This window comes from Polistes canadensis, unplaced genomic scaffold, assembly GCF_001313835.1.
Source record: "Polistes canadensis isolate GaletaPanama2010 unplaced genomic scaffold, ASM131383v1 scaffold_57, whole genome shotgun sequence".
Lineage (NCBI taxonomy): Eukaryota > Metazoa > Arthropoda > Insecta > Hymenoptera > Vespidae > Polistes > Polistes canadensis.
Genome location: NW_014569604.1, coordinates 128,496 through 145,792, shown reverse-complemented (window position 1 = coordinate 145,792; position 17,297 = coordinate 128,496). Strand labels below are relative to the sequence as shown.

Here is a 17,297-nt window from a genome sequence, read left to right as displayed (position 1 = left end):
ATAAAAATATTCAACAGAAACAGAAATAATACAATATTAAAATCGTGTTAATTGAATGTGTAACGAGATTTAAACCTACAAAAAAAAAAACTTTTATTACTAATATTCACAAATAATTGATATTTTTTAAAGATATTTTTGAAGATATTCATCAAAGTATTTTAATATCAATCATCACCGTATGTAATTCATTAGAATAAATAACTTAAAATCATAAATCACAGAATAAATTATTTTTATTTGTATCGATATAAAACACGTGTTGTGTATAATAAAAATATTCGAATATAGATATCAATCCAAACTAAATGTAAAGGAAAATAACATATCTAATTACTTCATGCCGTAAATTTGAAATCGTAATCCCCATGCATCATAAATACCGGAAAACATGGTATCACTTGTAGAACTTTGTTTTAATCGGATTAAGCACGCATCATAAAAATTCACTCTCATCATTTACTCCCAAATACGCCAAAAAAAAAGAAAAGTATAACTTCAATAAAATCCTGTATACTCGATCGTCGTAAAACACATAAAACGAGGGGTAAAGAAAGGGATGCTGTTAAATAATTAAACTCGACGTTACAATTAAATTGAACGACAAATACAAAAGAAACAAAAAATATATATAAAAAAAAGTATAACTTCAATAAAATCCTGTATACTCGATCGTCGTAAAACACATAAAACGAGGGGTAGAAAAGGGTGCTGTTAAATAATTAAACTCGAAGTTACAATTAAATTGAACGACAAATACAAAAGAAACAATATCAAAATAAAAAGGAAAAACAAACAAAATTATTCGAGTTAGTGATTCGACAGAACGAATTAAAAGGATGCTTCCTCGCCCTACAGTCTTCAACACTTTCCCCCTTGAGTCCCCCCAACTCCCCCAGACTCCCTCAGACTCCCAAACTCCCCTAGCCCGTTCCCCCAGGTCCCTAGCCACCCAGCCCACCCATTCGTATTCACTTACGAGTATTATTACACCCGTCGTCCCTTCGTTCTCGTTCTCGTTCTCATTCTCGTTGTTGTTGTCGTTGTCTTTGTCTTTGTTGAACGAGTTTAAAGCAGACCTCCTCGTCAGCAACACCTCGCCGCAAAATGCGTCGGTTTGATCTCGAAACTATTTCATCAAGGGAAAGAGGCGGAGGGAGGGGAGGGGTGAGGGGTGAGGGGGAGGGGAGAAGGTGACAGGGTTGTTTCTTCATTGGTTAAAACTTGGTTCGACCAAGCTTAAGTATAATACGTGCAAACAGAGTTAAAGTTAGGCTCAATGATTTACACGTTGGGTTATTATTCATTTCTCGAACCTTTTCAAGGCCTATGCCACCATACGTGCATATGGGTATATATATTTTTTTGTTTGATTTATTTCTCTGTTCCATTTTCATTTTATTTTGTTTTTTTTTTTAGTTTTCTTTTTAACGTTTATTCTATGAAATATATATCTAAATGTCAATGATAGATGAAGCAATATGATAGTAATCGATATCGCGAAAGGTAAGAACGACAGGTGAGATACTCGTGTCAATGATTATGATCGTTCGTATGAGTACGTAAAATGCATTTCGAAAGATATAAGAGAGAAAGAGAGAAGAGAGAAATTGAATAAGAAGAAAGTAATGAGGATGAGGTCCATGGGGTGGGAAAAGGGGAAGAGATATAAATACAGACTATAAATGATTGTATTAGTCAACTTGTGTAAAGATAGAAGGAAAAAGGGAGGAATGTTTAGAAAGAAAAAGAAAGAAAACAATAAGTATAAAAGAGAAACAAAGATATAAGTGGATTTTAATTGACCGGTAAAGTTAAATAAAGTTTCATCGTTGAATAAAGATGCTTTGAGAGAGAGAGAGAGAGAGAGAAATATAGTTCAGAGAAAATAAAATAAATATTAAGAAAAAGATTGATCTTTGATATGAATTAAATAAATCATAAAAAGAGCGTATAAATATAATATATGTGGCATATTTGATCAGAAAAATACGGAAAAATAATGTAAGATATATATTCGAAAGGAAAAATATTATTCGTAATAAAGAAAAAAAATCATATATCGAGAATAAAAATAAATGATAAAATAATAATAACGTATAAATATTGTGTTTGGATATTTTTGATTCGAATTTTTTAAAACGATTATAATTAAATGTTTTCTTAATTAATTTATAGATATATATATATATAATTTATTTAATTCTTATTATAAAGATTAAAAAACAAAAATTCACGCGTGTTAAATTTATTACGAATGATTAAACATTCGATATACTTAAATGTGAATAATCGTAATAATTAATTAATTAATATTCGCACACACAAAAATACACGTGACATATATATATATTGTCAAAGAAAGTGTAAGAACAAGAGTTTCGTGATCTTACGTTAGAGAAGTGGGGAAAGGATTAAGTAGGAGGTGTGAGGAGGTGGAGGGAAGGTGGGGGGAGGTGGGGGAGAAAATGCGTAGACGCGTGGGCGGTTGTCAGTGNGGGGGGGGGGAGAAAATGCGTAGACGCGTGGGCGGTTGTCAGTGTGCGCGAGAACTGCGTGAGTCGCGGGTCGTTTCATTGCATCGTGTCATCAACATTGTCGTATAGTTTTTACAACAAAATTGCATTTAATTCGAACAAAAAAACATGTACTCACATATACATACGTTTCTATAATTTCTATTACATCGAAAAATATAAAATTGGGGAAAAGAAATTTGAATTTTGTTGGGGGGCGGGGAAGAGGATTAAAAGAGAACACACATACAAATTATTAAAATTAATTTAAAATATATATGTACGTATTTTTTCTATCAATTAATTTCTATCGTTGAGTATAGATATTTGAGAAAATAAAAAAAAAGTAAATTACGAGTGCACTTAATACGTAACGTTAACAAATTTTTCCTCGGGAAACATATGTGCATAATTAAATAAGTATACCATTAGCTGATATGTTGTAACCTAATCAAAAATCTATTTGTTTGTTACTTTTTATGCAAAGAAGAATTAAAAAAAAAACGAAACGAAATGAAATGGGGTTGACTTGAAATCGACGAAATATTACAAAAGAGAAAGAGAGATAGATAGAACAAACTCGTACAAATTTCGACGAAAAAGAATCAATGTCATTCGTTTATTATTACAGTAATTTTGTATTCATGCAAAATTGTGCCTGAATTTCTTCGAAGATTTAAACACGTTACTAAGTAAGAACCGCCTACGTCTTGTTACGAAGAGCCAAGGCACATTTTTTTCAACTATAGTCACGAACATCGGTTATTTTTATTCCCCCAACCCCTCCCCCTCATCCCCCCTTATTCCTCCAGCCACTCGATAATCGCGATTTTTCAAATCATCCGATTAACTGATTATATATTTAATTATGTTAATCGTGTATATACGAATACGGTAGGATTAAAAAAGATCAATTAAAAATCAAGCCAATGATACATACATTATTTCCATTGTTTACGTCAATTTTCTCGATGTGATCCTTACAAAAATAATTCTCTCTAATTCGATTGAATATTAAATTAAACGATAATAATAATAATAATAATAATAATCCATACACACATATAATAGTTTAATGAAATAAAATTAGAAATGAAATTTGTATAATGATAATCGATCAACGTATAATCGTTAATGTTACGTGTGTTTTTATTAGAAAAAAATCAAAAAGTGACAGAGATAGTGTAAGAATTGAGACTGTTGATAGATTCATTAAGTTAATACGAATGATTTGATTGTAAATTATACGTCATTGTATCATCTCGTCGTGATAATAATTTTCCGCGTGTGAAGAAGCGTCGGGACGTTTTCAGCCCAACCCCACCCCCTATACCATCCCACTCTACCCCCTATACCATCCCACTCTACCCTAAGAGAGTCGTCTTCGTTACCCCCTCCTTTGCAAAGAGGGAGAAGGTTAGCAGGCACTTCGTACGTTTTTCGAACTCGTCTCGGCTAGCAATTCGCATTCGACCGACGTCTTGGTTTAAAGAGTAGTCTCGGGGATTGAGTTTAAAAGATGACTTGAGTTGACTTCTGCCGACTGGAGTGAGATATATTTCAGCGAAAATATTCGAATCTATTAGCCCTTTTTCAATATATATATATATATATATWTYKMGAKATWWTATATATATATATATATATACCGCGAGTGATAAGAAATAATATTTTTTCGGTTGTTGTTGAGAGTGTACATTATTAATTAATTAATAATATTCCCCCCCGTTCCTCCCCGCTGCCTCGCCCCCAATCCTCAGAGAGATAAAAGAAGTTTTCAAAGTTTAAGAAGAAAAATAATAATAATAAGAAGAAGAAGAAGAAGAATTTTTGTCAAACGTTTGCCCGGATTGGACGAGGAAACAATTCGAGGGTCAGAAAATAACTGATACCCTCTTCCTCCCTCTCTCTCTCTCTCTCGTTATCTCGTTAACGTTTTTGTGAAAGACCGATCTTGAACGTTGTTTTTTAAATCAAAATGAAGCGACAACAACAGCAACAGCAACAACAACAACAACAACAGATACAACAGCAACAACAGCAGCAACAATATACGCAACAAAGAACCGAACGACAGGTTACTCGGCAACAGATCACCAGTCAGCAGAGAGGTCAGTTGTTCCACCCCCCCCCCCCCATGGTATTTCATCACACACATTTGTCCGAAAATTAACGAAATTAATTCTTAGAGAAGGAAAAAGTATGTTGAATTATATTAAGTTAGAGGGTGGTGGGGAGGGGAATAGAAAATTGAGATATTTTTTTATTGCGTAACTTGTTACTACTGTTACATGACAATCCTGCTTTTTTTCTCTCTTTTTTTTTATTATTATTATTATCTTAAGTTGATCATTTCAACGTTTATATTTGTTTGTAACAAACAAACAAAAAAAAGATAAGATTTACCATTTCGGTCTGTCTCTTAATTTGAAATTTCTTTTGTAAAAAGAGTAGAGTAGAGTAGAGAAGCGAAGTGAAGAGAAGAGAAGAGAAAAATATCCCCCTGAAAGTAATTCTATTTTCGAAGCGAGAGCACCGCCTCTGCGAAGAATCTAAAGATAGATTTTCCGTGCTCTTTCTACGCCACGTCTTTTGAAAATTCCTCCACGCGTTGCCCTCTAACTTTAACCAAGAGTGTCGTCTCTGTTTCCCCCCTTCATCGATACAAAAATTTTATATTAACTATAGAGAAAATATATAATACAAATTTTTTGCGATAAATCTATTCACAAAAAATAAGAAACAAATGTGTTAAAATTGTAATCATACGTGTATACCCATTTGATTTTGACATTTGTATTATACTGTCATTATTCTAATCATGGAAACGTCATTTTTCTTGACGTCATTGTTGTCGTTCGAAATTAATCATTCTTTATGAATGTATAAAAATAGAGAGAGAGAGAGAGAAAAAAAAACAAGTAATTATTTCAATGATGCAATGTTAAATTCGTTTCAAATACAATTTTAACATATATTCGATATCGAAGAAAAATTTCCAAACCCCACCTGCTCCGAAAAAAATATTCATTTCTTCGTATTTGTCTGACGAGATAAATCGTAGTCACGTACTAACGAAATGTTATAATCTTTTGAATTATTATCTTTTCCAATATCTATGATATTGGAAATATTCCAACAAATAAACAATGTTACAAAGCACGAATTGAAAATTGTCCTCGGGATGGATAATCATTCGTATTTACATTTGTCTATAATATTATTGCACGATTCGATGCAAATGAAATCTATGCCAAAAGCATTGAGTAGTCAGAAAAAAAAAAAGAAAGAAAAAAAGAAAGAAAAATCTGATGTCCTTCCTTCATCCCCTGTGGTGTTCATGAATCATGTGCCGAAATAACACTCGACTGTTTATTGTAGTTAGAAAGAGAGAGAGAGAGAGAGAGAGAGAGATAGAGAGAGAGAGAGAGAGAGAGAGAGAAAGAAACGCGTGTTGTTACTTCAGAATTGAAAATAACACCCCCACTGCAAAAAGTATAATTTCATAATGTTATTTTGAGAAACGTGTGTTAATCATTTCTAATTCGTATGGATTTCGTAAATAAAAATAGAAAAAACAATTCATTTTATAATATCTATAAATAAGAAGACAAATCATATTTCTCATGGATACATTTCAAACAGGGTTTTTTAAATAATTATGATTAAATACTGAACACACACATAAAATAATTCGTCACAATTGTAATTTTATGAAATTAATCAGTAATATAGTAATGATTCCATTTAAATTATACATATATATTATATTATAACATTTGGTTATAATTTATCATCGTAAAAGTCAACTAAAAGTGATTTGGCTAATCGTTTAATTAATTTCTGTTAGTAATAATAAAATTAAACGAGATTATATATTGCAACACCTGCGAGAAAATGAATCTTCTCTTTCAAATTGTCTAATAAAATGTCAACGAACGATAATACGTTTATGTATCTAAAAAAAAAAAAGGAAAAAGAAATTGCATACGACATTGGCTCGCAATAGTGCCAACATCGGAATTTCAATCTGGCCGAATAAACGTACTCGTTTTCAATTTGGCATTGATTCTTTTTTCAAGTAAACGTCAAACAATTTGTATATTTTTTATTATAAACGTTTTAACATATTTATTCTAACGAAAAAGATCTCTTACAGAACGCGATTGTTGATTTTAAAAGTTTTAATATGATAATAATTTTCTTCAATTTTTATTAATTGTTTTTTTTAACTTATCTTTTTTTTCGTGTTATTTCAATATTATATATATATGACAGTTATTTGCGTGAATATTACGCATTGAAAGAAAAAATAAAAAAGGAAAATGTTCAGAAATATTTAATAACGATTAATCAGCATAATTTATATACATAAAGATAAAAATAATAGTATACCGCAGTAATTCGAAACACAGCTGATCGAACGGAACGCAACCTGTCATCGTCAGCATGATCGTAAACAGTAAAACGCGATTTAAGAATGGAAATATCGTTAAATAATACGAACCTAATTAATTTAGAAATAGTACGAAATGTAGATAAAAATAATATTATTTCATTTTTGGTATTAAGAAATGAAAAGATCGGTCATAATATGAATCATTTTGCATAGACACGTAGAATTGCATCTCGTCGTTGCAGTGTGCGTCGTGCACTGAGAAGATAATTGCTCCTAAAATGGCACAGGGTAACGTGATCCCCATCTTGATACAAAAATAGGATACCTCACTTGTTCAAGTGAGAGTTTCTTTTTCTCTCTCTTTCTCTCTCTCTCTCTCTCTCTCTTTCTTTCTTTCTTTCTATTTTTTTGTTTTACTTTCTTGCAAATTTCATTACAAAGATGAGATTTTAATCATTTTTTTGTTGTTGATAATGAATACTCAAATTCAATAGGTGTAACTTGTTGCAACGTTATACAATATTATTTTTATTTTACTTAAATCATATGTCATTTTAAATTCGTTAATTTCATTAATATTTTCTTCGAATAAATTTTATTCCAAAAGATAACCTAATTTCAATCGAAAGTAATCACTTCAGTTAAGTTCAATTATAACTTAGTGCTATTTTTATTCGAATCTTCTTGAAATTCTTGCCCCCATCGAGTTACCGTTCCCTTTGAAAACACGTTTCCACGAGTATCCAGGGATGTGGGGAAGGGGAAAGATGCATAAAAAGGGAAACGAAAGATGCAAGACGCAAAAGATTATTGTCAACGAGGGATTAGATTCTTAGTTGGTTGTCAAAAGTGTTGTTCAATTAAATCATTTGTTTTTGAACGTGGAATTAGGATCGTGGAATTAGGATCGTGGAATTTTCCAAAGAATTTATATATATATATATACAAATATATATATGTATATACACACACGTGTAACACAGTTTGTAGATCATAATTTAATGATAATATAAAATCTTTTTGGAAAATTCGTATTGGCCGAATACTTTGGCCAAATTCCAAACAACAAAACAACGAAATATTCCTAATCGCGTTAGCTGATTTCATTTGCGATGAAAAGTAATGTAATTGTGCCAAAAAATAAAAAAAAAATAACACCTTTATAATCATATCCCAAAGGAAAAATATTAATACACGTGATTAATGCGTTTGAAATCAAATTGTAGGTAAAGGTAATTACCAACAATGCCAAATAAATTCTAGCACCTGTTCTTATCGATATTTTAAGAAATGTTAGAGAAAAATATTTAATGTTTTGTTTTTTTGTTTTTTTTTTTCTAAATTACCACGCGAAGAAAATTTTCGTTTCGATAGAATAAAATTAAATCGAAACGAATGTTTTTCAATAATCACGTGTTTAAGTAATTTTTTAATTAATGATAATAATTACAAATAGATTCGTCTAACGGCAAATCTAACGATGAGAAATTTCTAACGATTTTTATTTCGATGTTGAATAAAATATTATATTCGAAGTAAAGGGGGGATGGAAAAAGAGAGAGAATGAGTGCGAGCGAGTGAGTGAATGAGAAAGACAAAAATTAACGCTATGAGCTATTTTATTTTGGTCAATGATTGATTTAGCGTGACGATGAACATGATAAACATGACGAACATAACGAACATCATAAATTTCCATTCTCATATAAGAAAATAAACCAAAAAAAAGCGTATTACGAATATGACGAAATCAAATGAATATTAATTAATAATCTTTACCGATTAAAATTACGAAAAAATTCGTATAACAGTAGAACAATGTTAAAATAAATAATTTCTATGGATTTCTTTTTTTTGATTTGGGGGGGGGCAGGGAGGGGGGGGGATCAAAATATTCTACGATTCGAAATAATTTTTTTCGCGAGTAGACAAAATAAAATATGAGTATTCGAAGTAAACGGGGGGAGGCATGGAAAAGAGGGAAAATGAGTGTGAGTGAGTTAGTGAGAGAGAGAGAGAGAGAGAGAGAGAAAGATTAACGCTATGAGCTATTTTATTTTGGTCAGTGACTGGCTTTGCGTAACGATGAACATGATTGGTCGAGGTACGCAACCATCCGGCATAGACACGTAGCGTCGGGACGCTATGCGACGACGTTTGGTGCCGAGCAACGCAAAGATGGTTGCTCCTAAAATGGCCCAGGGTAACGCGATCCCCATCTGGATACAAAAATAGGATACCAACCTTCTTCAACTGTGATACATTCCTCTCTCTCTCTCTCTCTCTTTCTATCTCTTTCTATCTGTTGCTCACTCTCATATGTATACGACATATTTTTTTTTTCCTATTTATTTTTTATTTTTATTTTTTTTTTTTAATTTATTTATTAAAACACTTTACCACAAAACCCTTACTCATCCTCCTTATTTTATTTTATTTTTTTTTTCTCTCTCTTTTTTTTTTTTTTACTTTTATTCACATGCAAGTGACAGTGCATACTTGACCTTCGAAAATGACAGAGAAATGAAAGAAACAACAACGTAAGATCATTTGGGGTCTAGTCACCCCCCCCCCCCGTCTGTTGCACGTTTGTTTCATCGATCATTCTTAACAACGTTACGAAGGTCTCTCTCATCGTATAGAATTATTAAAGTAACATTATTTTTTAGATCGCGAGTAGAAATTCTTTAAATAGAATATTTATGTGTTACTACGGGATTATTTAATTAAATGATTATTATATTGTCATACGCGAAGAATGAAGTCATTTTATTATACCACGCGACAATAACACATACATCATGAATAACTATAGTGTATTCTTAATCGTTATTGTTCTTAATAGACAATTAAGATAACTATTTGAAGGGGAGGGAAATTTTTAACTAACGGATTTATTTCAATGATGTTTTAAGATGCAGATAATAATAGATTCGTTATACCTTTTTTTTTTTTTTCTTTGTTATTAACCGATATTAATTTGTCTCGTTATAATAGTCTCGTGCGGTTCGAGATACACCAATTTGTTTTTTTTCTTTTTTTTCTACAACGCATGTGCTTTCAAATCTAATGAGCAAATTGGCTTAATTGCGAGGCGTCAAAAGTATTCCCATGAAAACGTACGATAGCCATGATGCGTGACGATAACAGGAAAAACGGCGTAAACGGTTCGTTTCCTCGATTCGTTCTACCCTACTACTTCAACGGAATAAAAATACACACACACACACATACGCATATATATATATATATATCATTATATATATTGTTGTAAACTTAAGCGCGAAAATAAGTTGAAAAAAAAATATATATTGGAAAAAGGTTAATTAGATAATGGGAGGGAAAAAAAAAACAAATGTAAACACGTTGTTATAATTTTAATCGAATTATATTATATATTGTTAATCTTTTTTTATTTTCTATTTTACAGTTCAAGGGGAAATAGTGATGCAAACGGCACCAACGATACCAACGTAAGTTATACGTTATATTATAGATAATTAGATAAATTAATTATATTATTATGTATATAGATTATTATCATTATAGATAATTAGATTAACACTAGAACTACGAACTGGTCAAAATGACCGGTTGCATCATTTATTTATACCATTTCCTCAAATATTCCTATTTAATATTTTACGATAATGTCATGATTTTTATTAAATTTGTGTATAGAATAATATTATAGATTATTTATTATCGTAAAATATTAAATAGGAATATTAGAGGAAATGGTATAAATAAATGATGCAACCGGTCATTTTGACCGGTTCGTAGTTCTAGTGTTAATTAGATAAAGAAAAAAAAAACAGAAAGATAAATAAGAAATGAATATTGTTTGTATATTTGTAGATTTACCGGCAGACCAGGTGATCCGTCGCCACCGGTTTTCGAACAGATATTTAAAAATGCAAGATTTGCTCAAGGTGGTAATGCCATATTCGAGGGATGCGTACGTGGTAATCCAAAACCTAACGTTTCTTGGACTCACAAGGGTGTACCTTTATTGGAATCACGAAAAATTCGGATGTCTTATGACGATAAGACCGGTATTGTTACGTTACAAATCAATCAAATAGGTCCGGGAGATGAGGGTGAATATACGTGTAGTGCCAAAAATCAATACGGTAAATTTCAAAATGAATTTTTGATTCATAAAATTCAACAACGTATTTGCGAAAAAATTGAATGATTTCTAATTGTAATCATTTGGATATAATTTTGATTAGGAGAAGCAATCTGTTCTGTATACATTCAACCTGAAGGATTCGGTGCTCCGCCTCAACAACAACAACAATTAGGTAGTTACAAAAAGGAAATTACACAAAGTTTCCAAACGACCGAACAAAAAACTGGCAGCCAAAGTTTCCAACAACGCAGTTATCAGCAAACCTACGACAAACGAAGTTACGTTAATGGAACATCTAGTATCGAAGATTTTAAGGTAATTTATTCATTACGTATAATTATTTGTTTAAATAATATATTGTACAAATTGTATTGTATTAAATATTGATTACAAATATTTTTCTCGTATTTCTAGGTGGACACTTTCGAATATAGATTATTGCGCGAAACCGAATTCCGAGAATCGATTACGCGTCGTTTCGTTGGCGAATCTGACGCGCAAATTTCAACGGTGATTGATCGCAGTTTGGGTCCGGTTGCACCCGCGCAAATTACCCAAAAACCGAGAAATTCGAAACTCATTGAAGGATCCGACGCCGTTTTTACCGCTAAAATAACAGGAAATCCAAAACCAAGGGTAATATTTTCATCGAATTTTGCTTAAATATTAAATCATAATAACGGAAAAAGTTCAAATAGAATTATATATATTTATATGTTTTCATGATTATTTTTCAGTTGACTTGGTTTAAAAATGGTCAAAGGATTCGCGAATCGCAACGCGTTGAAATGAGTTATTCGAATCAGCAAGCAACATTGAAGATCAGGGTCGCTTTACCGGAAGACAGTGGTCATTATACATTACTATCTGAAAATCAACAGGGTTGCACAGTAAGCTCGGCATATTTAGCCATTGAATCTAGCGATCAAGTGGATCAAGCTGTGCATCAGATGCAACAAAGAGAAATCGTGAAAAGTCAACAGATAGATTCTTCGTCATCGGAATCAGAAACCGGTAAAGTTCTTCCGCCTAATTTCGTTCGTACTTGCAATGATCGAGAAGCTACCGAAGGAAAGATGACAAGGTAAATTAAAAAAAAAGGGTTCTATATAATTGATTAAAGAATATAATAATAATAATTCAAGTATAAATATGAAATAATGAAAATATATTAATTGTATATAGATTTGATTGTCGTGTAACTGGTCGACCATATCCAGAAGTAACATGGTACATCAATGGTCAACAAGTAGCCAACGATTTAACACATAAAATTCTGGTCAACGAATCTGGTAATAATTCCCTGATGATTACCAACGTTAATCGCGCAGATGCAGGTGTCGTAACTTGTATTGCGAGAAACAAAGCTGGGGAAACGTCATTTCAATGTAATCTCAATGTAATCGAAAAGGAACAAGTTGTCGCACCAAAATTCGTCGAACGTTTTACGACCACCAATGTTAAAGAAGGCGAACCTGTGGTATTTATGGCACGTGCGGTTGGTACTCCAGTTCCACGAATCACCTGGCAGAAGGTAAACAACAACAACAAAATAGATATTATTAAATCATTAAGTATGAAGTGTTTGATTTCGAATTGAAAGTATAGTAGTAGGAATAATACTTCATATTTAATGACGTAATAATATATTGAACCAATTTTAACGATAGTTTAATTGTTTTATTATATTTTATAGGATGGTGTACCAATTGCACCAGGTCCAGACGTGCGTATATCGATGGACGGCAGTGGAGCTTCAACATTGGATATACCTTGTGCCAAATTTTCCGATGCCGCTTGGTATCAATGTACAGCACAAAATGTTGCTGGTTCCACTGCAACCCGAGCACGGCTTTTCGTAGAAACACCTAAGGGAGCCGCACCTGAACCAAGACGCTTGAATTTACCCCGACCGACTAAAATCATCGAACCTGAGTAATTTCATTATATTTAATTATTAAATCATTCACATTTTCGCGATAAATTATCTCATACGTATTATCTTTTTTTTTCTTCTAATGCTTACTCTATTCTATTATTAATTAAAGGAAATTAAAGGTATAACAATAAATCTTTCATCTATAAATTAAATTCTTCAATATAATTGATTGAATTTTATGAAAAAAAAATGTTACAGACCAACACCTGGCCCCGAAGTGATTTACCTGAGACACGTAGAACGTGCCAAACCTTATTTACCACCACCCGAGGAAGATAAAATTTATTCGCCGCCACGTTTTATCATACCGTTGAGAGACGTTCATCAAATAGAAGGTGGACGTATTCACTTCGAGGCCAGAATCGAACCGGTGGGTGATCCCACTATGAGAGTTGAGTGGTATGTAAACGGAAGAGCTTTAGACGCAAGTAAGTTATTTTATATTTATAACATAATGTATATAATATAACAATTTGTTAGATTTATATTAAAAATATATATTTAAATAAAATTTGTAGGTTCACGAGCTACATCAATCTTCCGATTCGGCTTTATTTCTCTTGATCTGATCAGTATAGTACTTCAGGATAGTGGCGAATATCTTTGTCGCGTTGTTAGCTCTACCGGAATTGCCGAATCTCGTGCCACTCTTAGCGTGACACGTGAGTTTACACACTTTGAATTATTTCAAATGAATGAATCAAAAGTTTATGCTTTCATTGTATTGAAATTTTTCTTCTAAACTGTATAATGGGATATTTTAATGAAAAATATGTACGAACTTTTGATTCATTCTAATGTTACAAATACATTTGACGACTAATGACAATTAATGTTTGATTTTTAGCACGCGCTACGATCGAGCAAGCTAGCCAACACCCCGACAGTCTTCAATATATCCAACAGCTGGAGGATTATAGCAAATATCAAAGGCAGGAGAGCGTGGAGGAGATATCTTCTTCCCAACGACCGGTCTTCATCCGACCACTCCAGGATCTTGGTGAGCTACAGGAAGGTCGAAACGCTCATTTCGAGGGCCAATTGACACCTGTTAGCGACCCCACCATGAAAGTGGAGTGGTACAAGGATGGTAGACCAATCACAGCTAGTTAGTATTAGAAAATTGATAATAATATTTTATTATCAAATTTATATTTATTAATTTTACTTTTTTTTTTTTACTTTAGGTTCAAGAATCACAACCATCTTCAACTTCGGATACGTCTCGCTCAATATATTGCACCTACGGGCTGAAGATGCAGGTTCTTATACAGTGAAAGCTATGAATCGTTTGGGAGAAGCTATCAGCTCCGCGACTCTTCGTGTCTTTGGTAAATTATAATAAATATAAAAACACAAAAACAAAATCGTTGATTAAATTCACAGTGTACTAATTGTCAGTAACATTAAGTATCAGTATAATGTGAAATGATTTAATGATTAATAATTTTATCGATCGATATTACAGCTAGAACTAGTGTTACAACAGATTTAGGTATTCCTGAGCAACAGAGATATATTGAAGCTGCCGAGGAATTGGAAGCTTATCAACAGGCTATTCATCAAAAATATGTCCAAGAACAGCCTGAACCGACTAGCCCACCGGAATTTAAATCTCCTATTAAGGATCAAAACGGAATACGAGAAGGTGGGTTTGCCCATTTCGAGGCCCGTTTAGAGCCAGTTGGGGACGCTGATTTACGCGTCGAATGGCTCAAAGATGGACGCCCTGTAGAAGCCAGTAAGTATATTTATTAAATAAATCAAATTATATGAATGAGAAATATTTCATATTGATTATTAATCGTATCGTTTTATTTCTTTTCAATAAGGTTCACGAATTACTACATTCTTTAATTTTGGCTACGTTGCACTCACTATTAAATACGTGACGATACATGACGTTGGTATTTACACGTGTCGTGCTTATAACAGAGTTGGGGAGGCCCATACTACTGCTCAATTGAGCGTTATTAGCAAAAACGATGTCATTTATGACAGTCAACATCCTACCGGACTGCAAAGAATTCAAACTCTCGAGGATTCGAGCAAATATATGCGTCAGGTGCAAGAAGAAGTACAGGTTAAACAAGCACCACGTTTCTTAGGTACGCTGAAAGGGACTAATAAAATTGTAGAAGGTCAACGTGCCCACTTTGAAGCCCGAGTCGAACCTCAGAGTGATCTTACTATGAAAATCGAATGGTATCATAATGGCAAACCCATTACTGCTGCTAATAGGATTCAAACTTATCATGATTTTGGATACGTAGCTATTGATATTCTTCAAGTTAGACCTGAAGATGCTGGTACATATACGGTGGTTGCAAGAAATGCTTTAGGTGAAGCTCAACTTTCGGCAACCATGATCGTTGAAAGTGAGTATTATATTTTTTTGTATTTACTCTTTAAAAGGATTATACTTAACTCACAAAACAGGTTCAGAAATAAAAGTATATCTTACATTTGAATTAAATAACAATTGGATATATTACGATCATTTGTTTAGCACGTTCAAGCGTGGATACAAGCAGTATGCATCGTGGTACTTTTGAAAAAACTCAACGTCTCGAAGAATCCAAATTTATCGAACCGCAGTATCACATCGAAGAGATATCTAAATCGAAGCCCATTTTCGTTCAACCATTGAGCGATCCAAAACCAGTGAGCGAAGGAAAAAATATTCATTTGGAGTGTCGTTTAGAACCAATGGGTGATCCAACTATGAGAGTAGAATGGTTCCAAAATGGACGACCCGTAACAGTTGGCTCTAGGTTCAGAACTTATTACGATTTTGGATTTGTCGCTTTGGATATTGTACACTCGACTGCTTATGATTCGGGAGAATATACTGTTAGGGCTACCAATCATCTCGGTACTGCTCATACTTCAGCATGCGTCAGAGTTATCGGTAGATCTGACGTTGTTACGGAAACTCAAAATGAACAATCGCTTGAACAAATTCAAATGTTAGAGGATTCCTCCAAGTTAGTTAAATTCCAATGATATGCCAGTTTGATCGAATAAAATGACAACAATTGAAATGATTTTCTTTTGTTTTTTTCTTAGATATCGTAAAACTCAACAAGAGGAAGTTACCGTAATGCAAGCACCTCAATTTACACGAGCATTGCATAACATCGAAACTGTTGAATTAACCAATGTTCATCTCGAGTGTCGCCTTCAACCAGTAGGAGATGCAACAATGAGAGTTGAGTGGTTCGTTAATGGAAGACCTGTTAAAACTGGACACCGGTTTAGGCCCTCTTATGAATTCGATTACGTTGCATTGGATATCCTTGGTGTATATCCTGACGATTCTGGAGTTTATACTTGCCAAGCAACTAATCAATTGGGTGAAGCTGTCACCTCGTGTTCGGTACGAGTACACGCTAAGAAGGATCTCTTGTTAGAATCTCAACATCCAGAAGGTTTAGAAAGAATACAATACTTGGAAGATGCTTCGCGATACAAAAGACACGAATTGGTTGACGAAGTTGTAACCGTTAAACCGAAATTCGTAACTAGTCCAAAGAATCAAGAAAATCTTCGGGAAGGACAACACGCTCATTTCGAGTGCAAACTTGAACCCGTAACTGACTCCAATTTGAAAGTCGAGTGGTATAAAAATGGTCGTCCAGTTACAATAGGTAAACTATTCGTTTTCGTGTTAATCAAAAACAATTGGATTTATACCATAAAAATATTGATACAAAGTATAATCCATTTGTATCGTATTTTTGTTTTTAGGACACCGATTCCGTCCAATTCATGATTTCGGTTACGTTGCGTTGGACGTGATCGATTTAATTGCTGAAGATTCTGGAACTTACACTTGCCGTGCCGTTAATCTTGTCGGTAGCGATGAAGTATCCTGCACGTTGTCTTGCCGTTCAACGGCACAAATTTTAACGGATACGCGAAACGAAAGTGGTCTTGAACAAATCCATTATCTCGAGGATCGTTCCAAGTATCATCGGCAAGAGGTTATCGAAGAAACTACGACGCAGGCACCGATATTCACTACTTCTTTGAACAACGTGGAAATAAAGGAAGGACAAAGGGCTCATTTCGAGTGCAGACTTATACCAGTCTCAGATACGACAATGAAAGTCGAATGGTTTCATAATAATATGCCGGTTAAGGCTGGATCAAGATTTGTTGAGACCAACAGTTTTGGTTTCGTTGCATTGGATATCATGTATGCGTATCCAGATGATTCTGGTACGTATACTTGCCGTGCTAAAAACATCATTGGTGAAGCTATTACATCAGCAACTGCTGTAGTACATTGTAAGTATAAAAATA

At 33.3% G+C, this 17,297-nt stretch overlaps 1 protein-coding gene across 1 annotated transcript in view; it reads left to right on the top strand.

The window, feature by feature from the left end:
* Positions 1–4,180: 4,180 nt before the first annotated feature.
* LOC106785785 (titin-like) overlaps positions 4,181–17,297 on the top strand; it is a gene marked incomplete in the record, with an annotated part of 84,195 nt that continues 71,078 nt past the window's right edge. Inside the window, 17 exon segments of the mRNA XM_014746509.1 lie at positions 4,181–4,627; positions 10,346–10,388; positions 10,774–11,048; positions 11,151–11,365; positions 11,465–11,686; positions 11,788–12,134; positions 12,236–12,584; positions 12,747–12,985; positions 13,188–13,417; positions 13,508–13,651; positions 13,837–14,097; positions 14,177–14,320; positions 14,458–14,730; positions 14,822–15,367; positions 15,499–15,976; positions 16,059–16,639; positions 16,740–17,282. Coding sequence (XP_014601995.1) covers positions 4,495–4,627; positions 10,346–10,388; positions 10,774–11,048; positions 11,151–11,365; positions 11,465–11,686; positions 11,788–12,134; positions 12,236–12,584; positions 12,747–12,985; positions 13,188–13,417; positions 13,508–13,651; positions 13,837–14,097; positions 14,177–14,320; positions 14,458–14,730; positions 14,822–15,367; positions 15,499–15,976; positions 16,059–16,639; positions 16,740–17,282 — 5,023 coding nt within the window.